At 42.9% G+C, this 20,209-nt stretch overlaps 1 protein-coding gene across 2 annotated transcripts; it reads left to right on the top strand.

The window, feature by feature from the left end:
* The first annotated feature begins 12,810 nt into the window (after window positions 1-12,810).
* Window positions 12,811-17,825, top strand: LOC116954452 (uncharacterized). Of its 2 annotated transcripts, none has more exons than XM_032974977.2 (4): window positions 12,811-13,022; window positions 13,506-13,625; window positions 15,615-15,743; window positions 17,565-17,825. In XM_032974977.2, the coding sequence occupies exons 1-4, from the start codon at window positions 12,855-12,857 to the stop codon at window positions 17,700-17,702; spliced, it is 555 nt and encodes a 184-aa protein (XP_032830868.2). In that variant the 5' UTR covers window positions 12,811-12,854; the 3' UTR covers window positions 17,703-17,825. The 2 variants fall into 2 exon arrangements, 1 of the variants encoding a protein (XP_032830868.2); XR_012929641.1 differs by having other exon boundaries at window positions 12,817-13,022; window positions 17,568-17,825.
* The last annotated feature ends 2,384 nt before the right edge of the window (window positions 17,826-20,209 follow it).

Here is a 20,209-nt window from a genome sequence, read left to right as displayed (position 1 = left end):
TCCTGACAACACGAGTTCCATTAATTGTTGGAAGGTGGCCGGCGCGGAGTGGAGCCCCATCGGAAGTACATTGAATTGGAACAACCCTTGTGGTGTCCAAAAAGCGGTTCTGGGTTTAGACTCCTCATCCAGGGGCAATTGCCAAAAGCCCGACAACAGATCGAGGGTCGAAAATGTTTTCGTGCCGGACAGGGCGTCTAGTGAATCATCAATACGTGGGAGCGGATACGCTTCCGCCAAAGAAACCTTATTTAGTTTTCGGTAGTCAACACAAAATCGCATGGCCCCATCGCGCTTTGTAACGAGTACAATAGGAGCTCCCCACGGGCTGGATGAAGGAGAAATGATCTCCTGTTCTAACATCTCATCAACGGCTCGCCGAATACAATCTTTCTCCAGCGGACTTACATGATGGGTCTTCTTTCGGTAAAGTCACGTAGAATGAAAATAAAATAATAAATTGATAAAATAAAATAACACAATAAAATTCTCACGACGTTTCGGCCACAACACAAGCGGCCTTCATCACGTGAAGGGAAGAGACTGTCTGGAGGACAGCGCTGGAGCGAACAAAGCCACGCTCAGATCGCGACCTTTAAGCTGTGTGAGAAGAAACAAAGCACCTTGACAAAGGAATTAGCATAAAATTTTGCATTGAAATAGCTGAGTGATTAACTTGTGACTGGTCACAGAAATGGCTATGTTAAAGTCAAAGCATCCACATCCACAGAGGCACCCCTTGACAAAGGAATTAGCATAGAATTTAGCAATGAAATAGCTGAGTGATTAGCTTGTGACTGGTCACAGAAATGGCTATGTTAAAGTCAAAGCATACACATTCACAGAGGCACCTAGTACAAATCAAACAGGATAATTTAGCATTGAAATAACTAGGAGAATTTAGCATTGAAATATCTGAGTGATTAGCTTGTGACTGGTCACAAAAATGGCTATGTTACAGTCAAAGCCTACACATCTGAGCCATTCACAGTAACTGGGTATACACTACAGTATATGATGAATACTATATAGTAAACCAATAAAAAACTACAATATAAATTACCTCAATGTTATCAATAAACTCTATATATTCTCCAATCAGCTAAGCTACCAACAATAAGTTGTTATATATCACAATGCTATATGGCGAAAAAATGGGTGGATTCTTACCCTCAACTTTAGCACCACGGATAGCTACGAGCCCCGTTCAGACGGATCAGTTCATCCATGGTCGGAACGGAGGAGGTGGAGAGAGACAGCTGCGAGGCGCTGTTATACTCCATGTTGTAAACGATACCATCAACCGTGGTGTGAGAGTATTAAGAGTCAATGCTGGCGAAAGAGCTGCGGTCTGAAGGTCATCGTAAAATACGATTAATTAAGAACGGAAATGGTTTAAAACATCTTTCCATGGGTTACTAAGCCAGAATCCATCTTCTCGGTTGAAATTGTCTCTGTACTTTTTTATTTTGATTTAAAGTTTTTGTGACTGCAGTAATTCATATTCTTAGTTTTTCGGTAATGTCACGTTGAAGAGAAACAACAAAATAATAATATATATAAAACAATAAAAAAAATTCACGACGTTTCGACCATAACTCAAACGGTCGTCTTCAGGTGTGTTGGTTCGCATACATTTATTTTTAAACGGCGCATTTATTTATTTATAAAAAAAAAACGTTAGCGCCACGCGCAACGATTTCACAGTTTACCCAGGACTAGTCCATCTATATTCTGAAAAGAGGAGGGGGGAGACGAAATTTTTATAATGTATGCTGTCTGAAAGCCACTGTAAGCGTGAACAATCAATTAAGACCTGAAATGGTTTATCAAATCTTTCCAATGATTGCTAAGATAGAATCCATCTTCTCGGTTGAAATTGTCTCTGTGCTTGTATATGTGGATAGCCTCATGAACGAATCTCTCATGGAAGCCAGATGGCTTACAAAGAACCTCTGTCTTGGAAAAGTCAATGGCATGTGAGCCTACTGAATTAGAACACATCGGATTGGGAACATGTAGACAATATGACTGCCTCTTCAGCTGCTACTATGTCGACCAAATGTAAGGAAAACCTGATTTCCAAATTTAACCTCCTCTTCAACAAAAGACTGGACCCACACACCAAAAAGTTAGACGTTAATAAAGTCGTAATTAATCGCAGTAACAGTTCTATTTCCGATGGTCTGAAATCCGTTTTAGCTAAAGGTCTAAACTTTGCAGTCACACCTAAACACATACCAGTTAATGATATAATTGCCCAAGTAGACGTTGCTCTCAGGGGCCTGGGTCACATCACTGCAGACGTAGCAAGATCTGAAATCGCTGCAACCCTCAAAAACGCTAAGATGCCAGCTAGCAACCTCAGCAAAGATGAGCGTTTTGAATTATATAAATTAAAAAAGAGGAATGATATTGTAATCCTCTCAGCTGACAAAGGCAATGCTACTGTCATCATGGATAAAATAGAATACAACAACAAAATTAAAGAATTACTCGACGATGGTAGTTATACAAAAATAAAAAGAGATCCCACCAACAGCCTCGTCACACAAACCAACAAAATAATTTCTGATTCAACCGCATTAATTGATCAATCTAAACAGTTTTCGTTGAAACCTTCTGCTGCCAGGCCACCAAGATTATACGGCTTACCAAAAATACATAAAGTAGATACACCCCTTCGTCCCATAGTCTCTACTATCGGCTCCCCCACCTACAAACTAGCTCGTTTTTTGTCTGAAATCCTGCGTCCTTTCACTGGAAAGACCACCTCTGCGGTACAAAATTATACTCACCTGGTATCGACAATCAAGGGTATTTCCCTGTCCCCAGACGACCTGCTTGTCAGTTTTGATGTAGTTTCCTTATTCACCAAGGTTCCTGTACCTGACACCATTGCAATCATTGAAGACTTAGTTCATCAAGGACTAAACACTGAGGTACCCCCCCTGGTGAGACACTGTTTAACCAATACATACTTCACTTGGAATGGAACTTTCTACAAACAAACTGAGGGCACCCCAATGGGCTCCCCCCTTTCTCCAGTTATAGCTAACATTTTCATGGAGAAATTTGAGACTGACGCCATCCAGACTGCCACTCTGCGCCCAACCTTATGGGAGAGGTACGTGGATGACACTTTTGTCATCTGGCCACATGGCCGGCCTGCTCTAGACCAATTCTTCGACCACATCAATTCCATACACCCAGCCATCAGATTTACCATGGAAGTCGAAATAGATGGCAAGATACCTTTTTTGGATGTTCTAATTAAAAAGAGACCTGATGGTTCAATGAGCCACTCTGTCTACAGGAAAGCTACCCATACGGATGCTTATCTGAAACCGGATTCCCACCACCATCCATCACAGAAGAATTATCTCATCAAGACTCTGTATCATAGAGCCCAATGCATATCCGACCAGGAACACATAAGCAGTGAACTCAAGCACGTACACCAAGCTCTTAGGGCTAATGGTTACTCCGACTATACAATCCGCAAAGCTATCACTCAAACCATGAAGAAAAACTCTCTTGAGGAGCCTTTCAAAACCATCACTTTACCCTACATTGCTGGGATCACAAAAAAGATCTCCAAAATCTTGAATAAACACAATATCCAGGTCCGTTTCAACACATTACATAAAATCCGTGATCTGGTTCCATCTGTAAAAGATGTGATTCCGGCCATACAATACCCTGGTGTCTACAAACTAAGTTGCCTCTGTGGTAGTAGTTACATTGGAGAAACCAAACGCCATGTCTCGGACCGCATTCGTGAACACAAAGCAGACCTTAAACATGGTAGGACCAACACCTCGGCCGTGGCAGATCATTGTTCTAATTCAGTAGGCTCACATGCCATTGACTTTTCCAAGACAGAGGTTCTTTGTAAGCCATCTGTCTTCCATGAGAGATTCGTTCATAAGGCTATCCACATATACAAGCACAGAGACAATTTCAACCGAGAAGATGGATTCTATCTTAGCAATCATTGGAAAGATTTGATAAACCATTTCAGGTCTTAATTGATTGTTCAAGCTTACAGTGGCTTTCAGACAGGATACATTATAAAAAATTTCGTCTCCCCCCTCCTCTTTTCAGAATATAGATGGACTAGTCCTGGGTAAACTGTGAAATCGTTGCGCGTGGCGCTAACGTTTTTTTTAAATAAATAAAGAAATGCGCCGTTTTAAAAATAAATTTATGCGAACCAACACACCTGAAGACGACCGTTTGAGTTATGGTCGAAACGTCGTGAGAATTTTTTATTGTTTTATATATATTTTATTATTTTGTTGTTTCTCTTCAACGTGACTTTACCAAAAAAACTAAGAATATGTCTCTGTACTTGTATATGTGAATGGCCTCATGGACCAATCTCTCATGGTAGCCGGTTGGTTTGCAAAGAACCTCTGTCTTGGAGAAGTCAATGTCATGTGAGCCCACTGAATTATAACAGTGATCTGCCACGGCAGAGGAGTTCGTTCTACCATGTTTCAATTCTGCTTTATGTTCGCGGATGCGGTCCGAGATATGTCGTTTGGTTTCTCCAATGTAGCTACTACCACAGAGGCACTTTAGTTTGTAAATGCCCGGGTACTGTATGTCTGGAACAGCATCTTTTACAGATGTAACCAGATCACGGATTTTATGTACTGTGTTGAATCGGACCTGGATCTTGTGTTTATTCAGGATTTTGGAGATCTTTTTAGTGACCCCTGCAATGTAGGGTAAGGTGATGGTTTTGAGTGGCTCCACAAGAGGATCCTTCTTCATGACTGGAGTGATGGCTTTGCGGATTGTGTAGTCGGAGTAACCATTAGCCCTGAGAGCCTGGTGCACGTGCTTCAGTTCACTGGTAATGTGTTCCTGGTTGGAAATGCATTGGGCACTATGGTATAGAATCTTGATGAGGGAGTTCTTCTGGGATGGATGGTGGTGGGAATCCGGTTTCAAGTAAGCATCTGTATGGGTAGCTTTCCTGTAGACAGAGTGGCTCATTGAACCATCATGTCTCCTTTTAATTAAGACATCCAAAAAGGGTAGTTTTCCATCTTTTTCGACCTCCATGGTAAATCTGATGGCTGGGTGTATGGAATTGATGTGGTCGCAGAATTGGTCTAGAGCAGGCTGGCCATGTGGCCAGATGACAAAGGTGTCATCCATGTACCTCTTCCATAAGGTGGGCGTAGAGTGGCAGTCTGGATGGCGTCCGTTTCAAATTTTTCCTGAATACGTTGGCTACAACCAGAGATAGGGGGGAGCCCATTGGGGTGCCCTCAGTGTGTTTGTACAAAGTTCCATTCCAGGTGAAGTATGTGTTGGCTAAGCAATGTCTCACCAGGGGGGGTACATCAGTATGCAGTCCTTGATGAACCAGGTCTTCAATGATATCGGTGGTGTCAGGTACCGGGACTTTGGTGAACAAGGACACCACATCAAAACAAACAAGTAGGTCGTCTGGGGACAGGGAAATACCTTTGATTGTCGATGCCAGGTGAGTAGAATTTAGTACCGCAGAGGTGGTTTTTCCAGTGAAAGGTCGCAGTATATCAGCAAGAAATCGTGCCAGTTTATAGGTGGGGGAGTTGATAGTAGAGACGATGGGACGAAGGGGTGTATCTTCTTAATGTATCTTTGGAAGGCCATATAATCTTGGTGGTCTGGCAGCAGAGGGTTTCAACGAGAACTGTTTGGTCTGATCAATTAATGTTGTTGAATCAGAGATGATTTTGTTCGTTTTGGTAACCTTTCTGTTGGTGGGATCTCTTTTTATTTTTGTATAGCTGCCATCGTTGAGTAGTTCTTGAATTTTGTTGTTATATTCTGTTTTGTCCATGATGACAGTGGCATTGCCCTTGTCGGCTGAGAGGACGACAATATCATCTCTCTTTTTTAATTGAGATAATTAAAAAGCGTTCATCTTTGCTGATGTTGCTGGGTGGCAACTTAGCGTTTTTGAGGGTTGCAGCGATTTCAGATCTTGCTACGTCTGCAGAGATGTGTCTCAAGCCCTTGAGTGCAACGTCGACATGGGCAATGATATCATTAACCGGTATGTGTCTCGGTGTGACAGCAAAGTTTAGACCTTTAGCTAAAACGGATTTCAGACCATCGGAAATGGAACTGTTACTGCGATTAATTAATAGTAGCAGCTGATGAGGCAGTCATATTGTCTACATGTTCCCAATCCGATGTGGACATTGTTGCAATATGACTGCCTCATCAGCTGCTACTATGTCGACCTAATGTAAGGACAACCTGAATTCCAAATTTAACCTCCTCTTCAACAAAAGACGGACCCACACACCAAAAAGTTAGACGTTAACAAAGTCGTAATTAATCGCAGTAACAGTTCTATTTCCGATGGTCTGAAATCCGTTTTAGCTAAAGGTCTAAACTTTGCAGTCACACCTAAACACATACCAGTTAATGATATAATTGCCCAAGTAGACGTTGCTCTCAGGGGCCTGGGTCACATCGCTGCAGACGTAGCAAGATCTGAAATAGCTGCAACCCTCAAAAACGCTAAGATGCCAACTAGCAACCTCAGCAAAGATGAGCGTTTTGAATTATATAAATTAAAAAAGAGGAATGATATTGTAGTCCTCTTAGCTGACAAGTGCAATGCTACTGTCATCATGGATAAAATAGAATACAACAACAAAATTAAAGAATTACTCGACGATGGTAGTTATACAAAAATAAAAAGAGATCCCACCAACAGCCTCGTCACACAAAACCAACAAAATAATTTCTGATTCAACCGCATTAATTGATCAATCTAAACAGTTTTCGTTGAAACCTTCAGCTGCCAGGCCACCAAGATTATACGGCTTATCAAAAATACATAAAGTAGATACACCCCTTCGTCCCATTGTCTCTACTATCAACTCCCCCACCTACAAACTGGCTCGTTTTTTGTCTGAAATCCTGCGTCCTTTCACTGGAAAAACCACCTCTGCGGTACAAAATTATACTCACCTGGTATCGACAATCAAGGGTATTTCCCTGTCCCCAGACGACCTGCTTGTCAGTTTTGATGTAGTTTCCTTATTCACCAAGGTTCCTGTACCTGACACTATCGCAATCATTGAAGACTTGGTTCATCAAGGACTAAACACTGAGGTACCCCCCCTGGTGAGACACTGTTTAACCAATACATACTTCACTTTGAATGGAACTTTCTACAAACAAACTGAGGGCACCCCATGGGCTCCCCCCTGTCTCCGGTTATAGTTAACATTTTCATGGAGAAATTTGAGACTGACGCCATCCAGACTGCCACTCTGCGCCCAACCTTATGGAAGAGGTACGTGGATAACACTTTTGTCATCTGGCCACATGGCCGGCCTGCTCTAGACCAATTCTTCGACCACATCAATTCCATACACCCAGCCATCAGATTTACCATGGAAGTCGAAAAAGATGGCAAGCTACCTTTTTTGGATGTCATAATTAAAAAGATACCTGATGAAAATTTCGATTTAAAGCTTTCGTGACTGCAATGATTCATCTTCTTTGGTTCTTTCGGTAAAGTCACGTAGAATGAGAATAAAATAATAAATTGATAAAATAAAATAACACAATAATATTCTCACGACGTTTCGGCCACAACACAAGCGGCCTTCATCAGGTGAAGGGGGCGAGACTGTCTGGTAGGACAGCGCTGGAGTGAGAGAGCCACGTTCAGATCACGGCTTTTAAGCTGTGTGAGAGGAACAAAGAGCCTTAGAGTCGCGGCATCTCTTCAGAAAGGTGAGAGCCTCGATTAGTTGAGCCTTCTTATCCCGAAGTCTGTTGAATGATCTTAAGGATGTGTGGAATCCCTCCCCGTAGAGGCGGTTAAATTTCGATTTAAAGCTTTCGTGACTGCAATGATTCATCTTCTTTGGTTCTTTCGGTAAAGTCACGTAGAATGAGAATAAAATATGCCGCGACTCTAAGGCTCTTTGTTCCTCTCACACAGCTTAAAAGCCGTGATTTGAACGTGGCTCTCTCACTCCAGCGCTGTCCTACCAGACAGTCTCGCCCCCTTCACCTGATGAAGGCCGCTTGTGTTGTGGCCGAAACGTCGTGAGAATATTATTGTGTTATTTTATTTTATCAATTTATTATTTTATTCTCATTCTACGTGACTTTACCGAAAGAACCAAAGAAGAAGATACCTGATGTTCAATGAGCCACTCTGTCTACAGGAAAGCTACCCATACGGATGCTTATCTGAAACCGGATTCCCACCACCATCCATCACAGAAGAATTCTCTCATCAAGACTCTGTATCATAGAGCCCAATGCATATCCGACCAGGAACACATAGGCAGTGAACTCAAGCACGTACACCAAGCTCTTAAGGCTAATGGTTACTCCGACTATACAATCCGGAAAGCTATCACTCAAACCATGAAGAAGGACCCTCTTGAGGAGCTTTTCAAAACCATCACTTTACCCTACATTGCGGGGATCGCAAAAAAGATCTCCAAAAGCTTGAATAAACACAAGATCCAGGTCCGTTTCAACACATTACATAAAATCCGTGATTTGGTTCCGTCTGTAAAAGATGTGATTCCGGACATACAATACCCTGGTGTCTACAAACTAAGTTGCCTCTGTGGTAGTAGTTACATTGGAGAAACCAAACGCCATGTCTTGGACCGCATTCGTGAACACAAAGCAGACCTTAAACACGGCAGGACTAACACCTCGGCCGTGGCAGATCATTGTTATAATTCAGTAGGCTCACATGACATTGACTTTTCCAAGACAGAGGTTCTTTGTAAGCCACCTGGCTACCATGAGAGATTCGTTCATGAGGCTATCCACATATACAAGCACAGAGACAATTTCAACCGAGATGGATTCTGGCTTAGCAATCATTGGAAAGATTTGATAAACCATTTCAGGTCTTAGTTGATTGTTCACGCTTACAGTGGCTTTCAGACAGCATACATTAAATTTTTCGTCTCCCCCCTCCTCTTTTCAGAACATAGATGGACTAGTCCTTCTAAATAAACTGCCAAATCGCTGCACGTGGCGCTAACGTTTTTTTATAAATAAATAAATACACCGTTTAAAAATAAATTAATTTATGCAAACCGACACACCTGATGACGACCGTTTGTGTTATTGTCGAAACGTCCTGAGAAATTTTTTATTGTTTTATATATATTTTATTGTTTCCCTTCAACGTGACTTTACCGAAAGAACTAAGAATATGAATTACTGCAGTCACGAAAGCTTTAAATCAAAATTTAACCCTCACATACACAAAAACACAGTACTGTACGTGGTAAATAAATCGTTTTCAGTCAATTAATTCCCACCTTCCAAAGGATGCAGCGCCCTCACGGTGCTAGTTTTCGATGCGGAGATGAGCATCTCAAGCAGCGTTCAACTGCGTACAGCCGAAACTCGGCTTCATCAAATACGTGCAAGGTTTTCCTGTACTTTCCTGACAAAGACACCATCGGGCAGCATCCTAAACTGTTTATTTTATGACCAAATGCTGGACATGGTACATTTTGGGGGTTGGAGTTTAGTTCAACGCAGTCAAGGCCTCTACACTGTCATCACTTGCTTCCTCTTGCCAGATCCCTGTGCTGTTACAGTTACAACTAATACGAATTTCCCACTGGCACATCTGAGACTATGCCAGCACGTTGACCTCGTGGTATGCAGATGGTTTTCCACTGGTTATTCCCGAGCCAAGCCAGAACAAAACAATAATGCAAAGACCTCAAAACTAATCCTAATCTGCCTCCTGGCTCGGGGCTAAGCAGGGCCAGGTACATGGTTAATAACTTTGCGTGAGTCAGTAGACTTAAAGGTTTCCTGGCTTGGTTGGGAAGTTGGAGATCGTGGTTTTGGATATGAAGACCTAATGGACGCATTTATTTATGTTAATAATTATTTGTTGTTTGTATTATTTGATTTTGTGCCATTTCTTAATTTGTTTATTCATTCTTTATTTTGCTTTGTAGGAGAGTTTTCAACTGCTTACTGTCTGTGCTGAGCTTCTTTCTCACCGTGTATAGCCACCCGCATATATGGGATTTGGTCCTTGTGTAGTGACATAGAATGGGTCACTACAGTGCGTAGCGCTGGTTACTGACAGAGAGAGGGAATATGGGTGTAACGGCCGACCTGCCGGCAGAGCGGGGTGTGGCAGCCGTTCTGCCAGCAGAGCATGCAATGCCAAAGAGTGGGTCACTAGGTTGCGTGGCGCTGGCTGCTGGCAGAAGGGGACATATGAGGACGTGGCACCCCGGCCGGCTGATGGAGCACGTGATAGGCCGAGGTAAAGGATGTGGGGCAAAGGTGACCGAGGAGACATGTGAGGTATAGCCCAAAACCTTCTGGTAGGTTCCAGAAGGGGGCGTGGCCGAGGGAGGAGCCAGGCCACGCAGGGGGGCATAAAAGGGAAGTCTCGAGGCTGGATAAGGGCTGTCGGTGGAATGGAACCCAAGGTGATTCATCTTTGTCTTCATCTCTGCTGTCGTGGGTCTGACAGCCTGCTAGCTGTTCTGACACATTTATAGTTATCCTGTGTGTGAACAGTGTTCAAAGGTGTAGAATAAACGTGTGTTGCCTGCTACTATTGGTGTCTCAGAAGTGACTCACTACACTTGTATATAATTGATGTCCAGCGTTGTGGGATGCTGTTGGCATAAATGACGCTATAAATAAAATGAAAGTATCATTGTTATTAACATGTTACGCTGACATAACACAAATACAGTGACACAGCTTGGGTTTTTACAGTGAAATAAAACCTGCCACCTTGGGAGTCGTGCCGGACAGGCTCAACATGGCCCATTGTGGTTAGGCTGTACACTCTTACATACTCTTTACCACCATTTGGTTTAATATTCAAGTAACTGTATCGGCAACCTGCTCTATCACACATACTCTTTTTTAAAATATCAAACCAAATTTTTTTTCTCAATGGATCAATGTCTTCCGTTGAACCTCGCCATCCTTTATATATGTAGTGTTAATGAATGGAGACCCAGTCTTCTTCTGGAGGCAACACGTTTATTTAACAGTAATAACTATAACACGAGGTCCCTAGCACAAAGGGGTATTGGCCCCTCCACCCAATACCCTGGGGAGGTATAGCCTCCGGGCTAGCGTTTCCTACTCACTGGAACCACTTCCTCTATATATCAGCCCTCCGGCTAGGGGGACCTAGGGGAGGCTAGCTGACCCGACCCAGCCAAGGTCCTCTGGCCCCGGCCACTGGCCCGCTCAGTCCCGTCCCTTAGAAGGACGTCGGGTCCGGAGGTTCCCAGGGTCCGACCACTGGCCCACTCAGTCCGGGCCCTGAGAAGGATGGCGGGTCTGGGGGTTCCCAAGGTCCTATTCTAGGCTGGCTGTTCGGGTCTTCAGCTTGACGACGACTGGCAAACCCATTCAGGGGTCCGCCTTTTAAACAGCTTCCAGGGTCACTCCGCCCCTGGCCACGCCTAGTCTCTGTAACCTTCTGGAGGGACCTGGACTATTGCGTAATCCCCCAGCTCCCACTGGGGCCTAGGGTGTCCCTCCATTTCCCAACCGCCCTCTGGGTTCCCTGGCCTAACGGCGTTACTTAATCCATTCCGTACTCGCTGTCGCCACCTGTTGACCCATGGCTGGCGCTACACCGGGTAAGTAGCGGTGACCGCGTATAACGCTATCAACACCCACTACACGTATAACAGTGATGCATGTACTGCCCATTGTATTTTTTGATCCATTCCTCATGGGCCATGAGGGATATTTGACTCTACCACAATGGTGTGTGAAGGCTAGGAGTGTGCAGAACAATCGATTTTGATGCACTGCCCTTGACTAAACCCTGGTGGTCACCCATCCAATAACTTTCCAGGCTTAACTTCACTTAGCTTCCAATGTCTCACAAGATCAGGTGCATTCATATGTTGAAAAAAAAAATTTACACCAATAAATGAAATTAAACAAAAGCTGAAGTGTGCAATGCATGGATCGATGCTCAAAATTACACTGAGAAATAGGAAGAGTGTATGATACGGGAGAATGCAAATCATAGGCATGTCATTAGCATGCAGATATTTTGAAGATGATGCTTGTATTCACGTAATTATGTTCGAAGTAGGTATGATGAAAAGTCAGCAAAAATATGAGTTGCAAAATAAAGGCGTAAGGCTATCACTCCATGTTGTACATCATGAAGCAAATATTTAAACATAGGCACTCTGAAAACAAATATTAGCCGAGTTTGGAACATTCAATTTAAACCATTGACCTTTTTTGAACATTTAGTTGTATGTAGAACTTATTTCGCACCGTATAGATTCTGCTACTCAATAATTGAAAGCAACATGTACAAACGTAAGCACATACAAAAACATCTCACCACCTTTTTTCATTAATCCGACCTTATAACTTAAAATATGTGGGATAACATTTCAGGCAACAGAAAATCTGTGTTTTAATGTTCATGTCTTCTTTACACCATTCTCTGATGTATTATCGGGTTGTATCACGTGTTGTTTAGTACGATATCCGATATTTGCTCCCCGCGCAAACTTCAGCTCTGAAAGAAACTCCTAGCGCGTGCAAAGACATGTTTAAAAAAAACATGGTATAACCAGAAAGCAAATGATAGTACTCTATAAAGGCACAAATTAAAAAAATCTACAGTTTGTGACCTTGTGGGTTTGTTGAAACAGTGATAACACTGTTCAATCAATGACTCGTGGAGAATAACAATAAACAGCACTATCAGTGGACTGAATCTCTCCTACAGCCAACAAAGACTCAATATTTAAAGTCAGAGGCTCCATCCAGATCGATCATTAGAAGGGATATTTCAGCAACATTCATCAGCTATGGGGCCAGCTGTTTTTCTCGGGCTGCTTGCTGTACTGCTGTGCCATTTCCGTACAGCTCATTCCGCACGTCTAAATGACAACCTGAGGGCATTGATTATTGAGAAGGCTAATTCGGAGCTCCAACAACCGAACCTGTTTGGGATCTACAAAGTCAAGAAAGTGAAGGTCAGTTCGAACTGCAGTATAAAAGTAACACCGAATGATAATTGCTGACTTAAACACAAATGCCTTCACTCTAAAATTAAAAGCTACTGCCATAAAATTAAAACAATATATACTGTGCCTTTCTGTTATTTCATATTTTTGACTGATATTCCCATTGGCTTAAGCTCCACCCATCTTACCCAATCCCACAATCGCCACCTCACATCATAACACCACCACTCCATAACCAGAAAAAAACACCTCAATAACTGTGGCCTACAAATATATACATGTAAAATGGGAAACGTTTCGGGAAATGTTCCATCTGGACTCATCCAGGATTTTCCATGTAACAAATACGTGTTCCGATTGATTTATAGCACACCCTTTCCATGGAAGATTAGTTGAGATTGTTTTCGTTTTTAAGTGACAATGTTACAGACCCAACACGATCGTTGAGCAATTGTGCTGCTGTAATAATACACCGATTAAATGTTGTCACAGGTGGGGAGTGGCAAAATGGGGTCCACCAGTTTCGTGGACTTTGAGCTGAAGGAGACTCTCTGCCCTCGCTCCAGTGGAAAGAACCCATCCATCTGCGAATTCAACCCGGCAGCATCTCCCGTGAGACCACATCATTAGACGCAGCATGCAGTTAGGTTTTGCAATCTGTCCTGGTTTCCCCAGGATCATTCTTTTGAGGTAGCTGTACGAGGAAACCTATTACGTCTTCCCAGGATATTTAACGCCAATGTTTTTGTTAATTATGTAAGAACGCACCAAATCGAGATAATGCATTTACATGGAATTCTCCTCTTCAGTCATGATGAGAAATCCTTCTTCTCATATGGCCCAGTTTGTGTACTTCCAAGGTGACAACCCAATGTGCAGTCTGACTACTGGCATCTCCTGCCATTGTACATATGTAGTGTTGCACTCACGTGGACACTCTTAGCTTTTCTCCTGTGTCACTTTATTTACCTCGAAACCAGTGTGGATGCTCCTTACTTACACCAACACACACACCCTTGTTCCGAACTCCCCGATTTCCCCCTACACACCTCGTGCGCGATAACCACTCTGCCTCCCCGCTATACTCAGCTATCTCTCTCACTCAATACTCCGCTAACTCGCTCACTCAATATTCCACTAACTCTCTCACTCAGTACTCCGCTAACTCTCTCACTCAGTACTCCACTAAATCTCTCACTCAGTACTCCACTAACTCTTTCACTGAGTACTCCGCTAACTCTCTCACTCAGTACTCCACTAACTCTCTCACTTTGTACTCCACTAACTCTCTCACTCAATATTCCACTAACTCTCTCACTCAGTACTCCGCTAACTCTCTCACTCAATACTCCGCTAACTCTCTCACTCAGTACTCCGCTAATTCTCTCACTCAGTACTCCGCTAACCTGTCCTGCTTCCCTCACACCTCCACCCTCGTCCCTGCCCCCGCAGGAGATCAGCCAACACTTCTGGGGAGGACAGGGTAAGGGCGAGGTCCCAGGCGTCTTCTCCCCGACTCTTGTGCTCTTCATCCCTTGAGAACCAAACATCTCCCCGTGTTGCTCCACACACTCCCTTATATATCCCTCCTTATTTGGGGTTCTCAATTACCCCCCATGAAGCTGGCGCCTCTACAGCGCCTCCTGCACGTGTTCTCTCTCTCTCGTATTGCCCCCATCTCCCGCCTCTCCGACGTCTACCCCGTGTTCCAACGCTCGCACCTGCTCACCCCCAAATGCACCCGCTCAATCACTGCTTCTACCCCTAATTGCAGCCGCCGCTCCGGCGCCTAATCCATGTCTCCCCAGTTACCTCTGCGCGATCTCAGTTGCACCCTCTCTTTGCTAACCCTGCGCGTTATGCCACTACAGATATACAAGGTGCTTCAATTTGTTTAACACTTTCAGGCTCTGGAGACCACCTGGAGAAGATTCCAGGCATGTGTTGACAATGATGGCGAACAAGTGGAGACTCTTTGACTTTTTAAAGCTATTAACATACATTTGTTCTGTGTATTATCCGTTATTGTTCCATTAAAAACGATAGTCCTATATGAGTGTTAAAAATATGTTGAACTTATTTTACATCACACATAGCCAACCATGCTAATCAGAGGTGTATATGAATGATGCAATTGGTAAATGATCAGGTTGTCATGCCCTGTGTAATCCCCGAGACCAGCTATTTAGATGTCACTTGGGATATGTAGAGGAAAACAACTCTTGATAAGCATTACTGTTTGGCAGGATGATGTAAATAAACATTTTCACAGGAAGAATTATTGTGAACCCATAAAAAGGTGAAAAATATAACAATGATGCTGGCATATGATAACGATGTTCATTGCCGTGATTTTTCAAACAGCATTCGTAATGTTAAATATGCTAATGATGATATTCAAGAAAATAAACACATTACAGTACTGATAGTCATTGAGAAAATTGGCATTTACCAATTAAAAAAATGGTACTGAAAATATAGCAGAAGATAAAAATCGTAAATAGCTTTGAAAAAAACGTATTTTGAGATGATATTGCAACTCCAGGAGATGGTACACAGTCTCCTAAATCCCGACAAACGTAACGGAACTGCTTCTGACAGGCGCTATGGGAGTGCAAAGCGATCCTAACCAAGAGCAACACAAACGCCCCTGTGGTGTCGGACCTGTCATGCGACCAGGAGAGCAGCGAGGAGTCGAATTCTGACAGCCACCACGACTTTTACGGCCGGGTGAGTGCCCAAAGTGCCCGAGCTGTTTGCCTCATCCTCAATCAAAACTGGGACATTCCTGGGCAAAAGTAGAACTCTGTTCTGCCTCCACAAATAAACATTTTAGTCTATCTGCCCACTGGATTTCCAGACTAACATTATGCATTCGCGTTTGTTTAAGCGAGCAAATTCGGATGTGGTTTTGACCTTTTGGATAACTCATCATCAAAATTCGGCATGTTAAACAAATGTGGTGATACAATATTATAGGTAAAAATACTCTATCTAAACCATACCAGTTCAATGCAAAAATAAACTATTGTATGTGAACTTATTAAGCATTTATGTGGCGCATCATGGGTTAAACAGAATATATAACTATTCTGTATCTACATGTGCAAATAGTCCATCTTCCGGTAGGCTTTATTTATCTAAAACAATGTGGTTTGCTCTAAGATTTGCTATTATGCGGGTCCAGTGCAGATGTCTTTGGAACGTGCAATATCATCAGGCTATCCTGCTTTGAACACTGCGCCGACATACATAGGTCCCAGCAGGCATATATCAGTGCATGAATTCTGAAATTCACGATAAGGGTTTTCACCTCTCCTAATTTTCCTAGGTTCATTTTTTTTTTCAGGAAGACGTCCTGGCAAATATGTAAATTTGGCACAAAATTCCTTAAAAAGGTGTTCATTTTATGCAAATGCTTTGTAACATTTGTAAATGTTTGTCTGTTACTAAATACATTTCAATGAGTAACTGCTCATATACCAGTTGAATATGGTTCATCATTAAACAATCCTAAAACTGCATTTATATGGCCAAAATTACATTTCTGTCACAGCCCCATAGTCCCTGATCATAAATCACTCGATCTCCTGGGATGTCTAAAAATGTCTACGACAAAAAAGGGGCCATTGCCCAAAATGTTGCCTATTATGTGTAGCCGATCGGCCCTGTCCCTCTCCTCCGGCCGTGAATCCTAATGAGGGAGACAGGTTAGCTAAATAAATGACAATATGAAATAACAAAGTTCAGAGACGATGAGTAAGTATTCCGTGTTGTGATTTATCCTCCAGAAAAAGTTTTGGGTTACTCCACAACAGCTGAGCACTAGCGGTTTGTCAAACACCAAAACTTGATTTGAAAGTTTTGATTTAAAGCTTTCGTGACTGCAGTAATTCATATTCTTAGCTCTTTCGGTAAAGTCACGTTGAAGGGAAACAATAAAATAATAAAATATATATAAAACAATAAAAAAATTCTCACGACGTTTCGACCATAACACAAACGACCGTTTGTGTTATGTTACAAACGACCGTTTGTGTTATGGTCGAAACGTCGTGAGAATTTTTTATTGTTTCATATATATTTTATTATTTTATTGTTTCCCTTCAACGTGACTTTACCGAAAGAGCTAAGAATTTGATTTGAAAGTGTTCTTCAGATGGGAAATTACATATCTGGAATAGCGACCAAACACACCCTCTACACGTTACAACACCACAGCTCAATCTCTCAGCACAGATTCTGCCCAAATCTAAATTGGGAACATGCCCTGTACTCTACAGTGTGCATGGGGCTTGGGGTCAGCAATGCATTCACTTAAAATAAAAATAAAACGCACCTGGCTACCTGCAGCTATAAGAGTGCACAATAATGTGTGATTAGACACAGGTGAGCTCACACCGGCTACATATGCAATGCTGCCTCTTTGGGGCAGTGTTATTGATCTTTGTGCTTGTGTGCCACTGCCAATGCAAGCCTCACATAACAAGTTTTCTTCATTAAGATGTTGCGTGCATCATTTCACAAAGCTGTCTCCTTTTTGCTACGTAGCAGTTTGTGAATCGGCGGCCAAGGAGAGGGGAGCCTCAAGATGACAATAAGAAACCGCGACGAAGACCTGGGTTCATGCATGTTGCTGGTCGCCCTGCCAAACCAGACACGATGGAGGATAATCCACATTCCCATTAATGTTATCAGATCATGGCCAGAGAAAAAAACTGAATTATTTGCTTACTGATCTCAAATTGACTGTATACTTTGGTCATGTACTTTTGTTGAAAAGCATAATAAAATCATACTGTTACCTATAAACGCATTTTTTCGTCTGTCTGTCTGTCCGTCTGTCCGTCTGTCTGTCTGTGGATGCGCGCTTGCGAAGGATTTGGCTCGCAAACCGTGGGGTTTACGTTTTAAAAAAGTAGCCGGGTACCACGCCGTAAGCCCCGTGGTGAGCCAGCAATATTCCGTTTTCCCATCCGTCAACTTTAAAGTAGTTAAATAAACAATTTAGTGTTATATATCGTTATTTAATTATTTCCCCGTGCCACTAAATCTATCCGGGGGTTGCCCCTAGCAACGCACACATGTCATCGGTGGAGGGTGGCGGGGATTTCTCCTTCGAGTTAAAAATGCCAAAAAAATACAAAGCTGAGGTAAATTCACAAAGTGCCATGTCCTGTGTGCACTTAGGGTCAGTAGATACTAATAAAGCATTTATATAGTATTATTGTAGCGCGGGCAGGGGGATGGTGGGGGGCGGGGGTAGCAGCCCAGCTCCCAGCCTGCCAAGGTGCCACCTCGGCCGACTGAGCAATCTAGGCGAGGCCCGGGGCTCTGCACGGGACTAGACCTCACCACGGCACTCTGTCAGGTTAGTAGTTTGTGCTATAGAGTCTATATATACATGTATAGAGTCAGCATGTACTGCTGCAATCATAGCAGGTACCACCACAGTCAGTATGCACTGCTTTAGTAAAAGCAGGTACCACCACAGTATGCACTGCTGTTATCATAGCAGGTACCACCAGAGTCAGTATGCACTGCTGCAATCATAGCAGGTACCACCACAGTCAGTATGCACTGCTGTAATCATAGCAGGTACCACGACAGTATGCACTGCTGTAGTAATAGCAGCTACTACCACAGTCAGTATACACTGCTGTAGTAATAGCAGGAACCACCACAGTGGGTATGCACTGCTGTAGTGAAAGAAGGTATCCACCAAAGTCGGTATGCACTGCTGCAGTGATAGCGGTAGCGGTACCACCACAGTCGGTATGCTTTGCTGTAGTGATAGCAGGCATCAAACACGCGGGGGTCAAAAAATGTTTGGGGGGGGGGGGTCGACAATTTTTGAAAATATTCAGATCAACTATTTACCCCCTACTTTATTATTTTTTTTTACTTCTGCAAGCCTCTTATAATTTTATTGGTAGAGAAATGGACAAACGCGCCAGCGGGCTTTTACAATAGCTTAGTATCTGAGTATGTATATGTGAAGTGTTCGATTTCACTCGTACAACTTCTGTCTTTCTCCGAACACCGCTTTATTTACAACTCTCAGCATGTCCTCCATATTCCACAGTATCCTGGTCGCCACGGCTCGCTGGCCGTGCTTCACTCGACTCGCTCGCCACCTTTGTCTCTCCACTCCCCACGATTACTTCGCTTACTCCGACGCTAACTTCTTCATCTCCGCTCTCCACTATCACCGTCACTATGCTCACTCCACTGCTACTGCTTCATCTCTTTCGATTTAAAGCTTTCGTAATTGCAAGGATTCATCTTTTTTGGTTCTTTCGGTAAAGTCACGTAGAATGAGAATAAAATAAATTGATAAAATAAAATAACACAATAATATTCTCACGACGTTTCGGCCACAACAGAAGCGGCCTTCATCAGGTGAAGGGACGAGTGTCTGGAGGACAGCGCTGGAGTGAAAAAGCCACGCTCATATCGCGACCTTTAAGCTGTGTGAGAAGAAAAAAAGCGCCTTGACAAAGGAATTAGCATAGAATTTAGTATTGAAATGGCTGAGTGATTAGCTTGTGACTGGTCACAGAAATGGCTATGTTAAAGTTAAAGCATACACATCCGCAGAGGCACCCCTTGACAAAGGAATTAGCATAGAATTTAGCATTGAAATAGCTAAGTTAAAGCATACACATCCGCAGAGGCACCTCTTGACAAAGGAATTAGCATAGAATTTAGCATTGAAATAGCTGAGTGATTAGCTTGTAACTGGTCACATAAATAGCTATGTTAAAGTCAGAGCATACACATTCACAGAGGCACCTAGTACAAATCAAACAGGAGAATGTAGCATTGAAATAACTAGGCGAATTTAGCATTGAAATAACTGAGTGATTAGCTTGTGACTGGTCACAGAAATGGCTATGTTGAAGTCAAGGCCTACACATCTGAGCTATTCACAGTAACTGGGTATACACTACAATATATAGTGAATACTATATAGTGAACCAATCAAAAACTAAAATATAAATTACCTCAATGTTATCAATAAACTCTATATATTCTCCAATCAGCTAGCGAACCAACAATAAGTGGTTATATATCACAATGCTATATGGCGAAAAAAATGGGTGGGTTCTTACCCTCAACTTTAGCAACACGGATAGCTACGGGCCCCATTCAGACGGACGAGTTCATCCATGGTCGGAACAGAGGAGGGGGAG

Source organism: Petromyzon marinus, chromosome 55 (assembly GCF_048934315.1).
Source record: "Petromyzon marinus isolate PM22_M1 ecotype Great Lakes invasive population chromosome 55, UKy_Petmar_22M1.pri1.0, whole genome shotgun sequence".
Classification (NCBI taxonomy): domain Eukaryota; kingdom Metazoa; phylum Chordata; class Hyperoartia; order Petromyzontiformes; family Petromyzontidae; genus Petromyzon; species Petromyzon marinus.
The sequence above is the reverse complement of the archived record's forward strand: the minus strand, read 5'-3'. Positions and strand labels throughout refer to the sequence as shown.

Excerpts from the sequence above, each read along its gene's own strand:
- LOC116954452 (XM_032974977.2), top strand. The coding sequence starts at position 12,855 with ATGGGGCCAGCTGTTTTTCTCGGGCTGCTTGCTGTACTGCTGTGCCAT. Across the intron at positions 13,023-13,505 it reads ACAAAGTCAAGAAAGTGAAG|GTGGGGAGTGGCAAAATGGG; the intron begins GTCAGTTCGAAC and ends ATGTTGTCACAG. Across the intron at positions 13,626-15,614 it reads TCAACCCGGCAGCATCTCCC|GCGCTATGGGAGTGCAAAGC; the intron begins GTGAGACCACAT and ends TGCTTCTGACAG.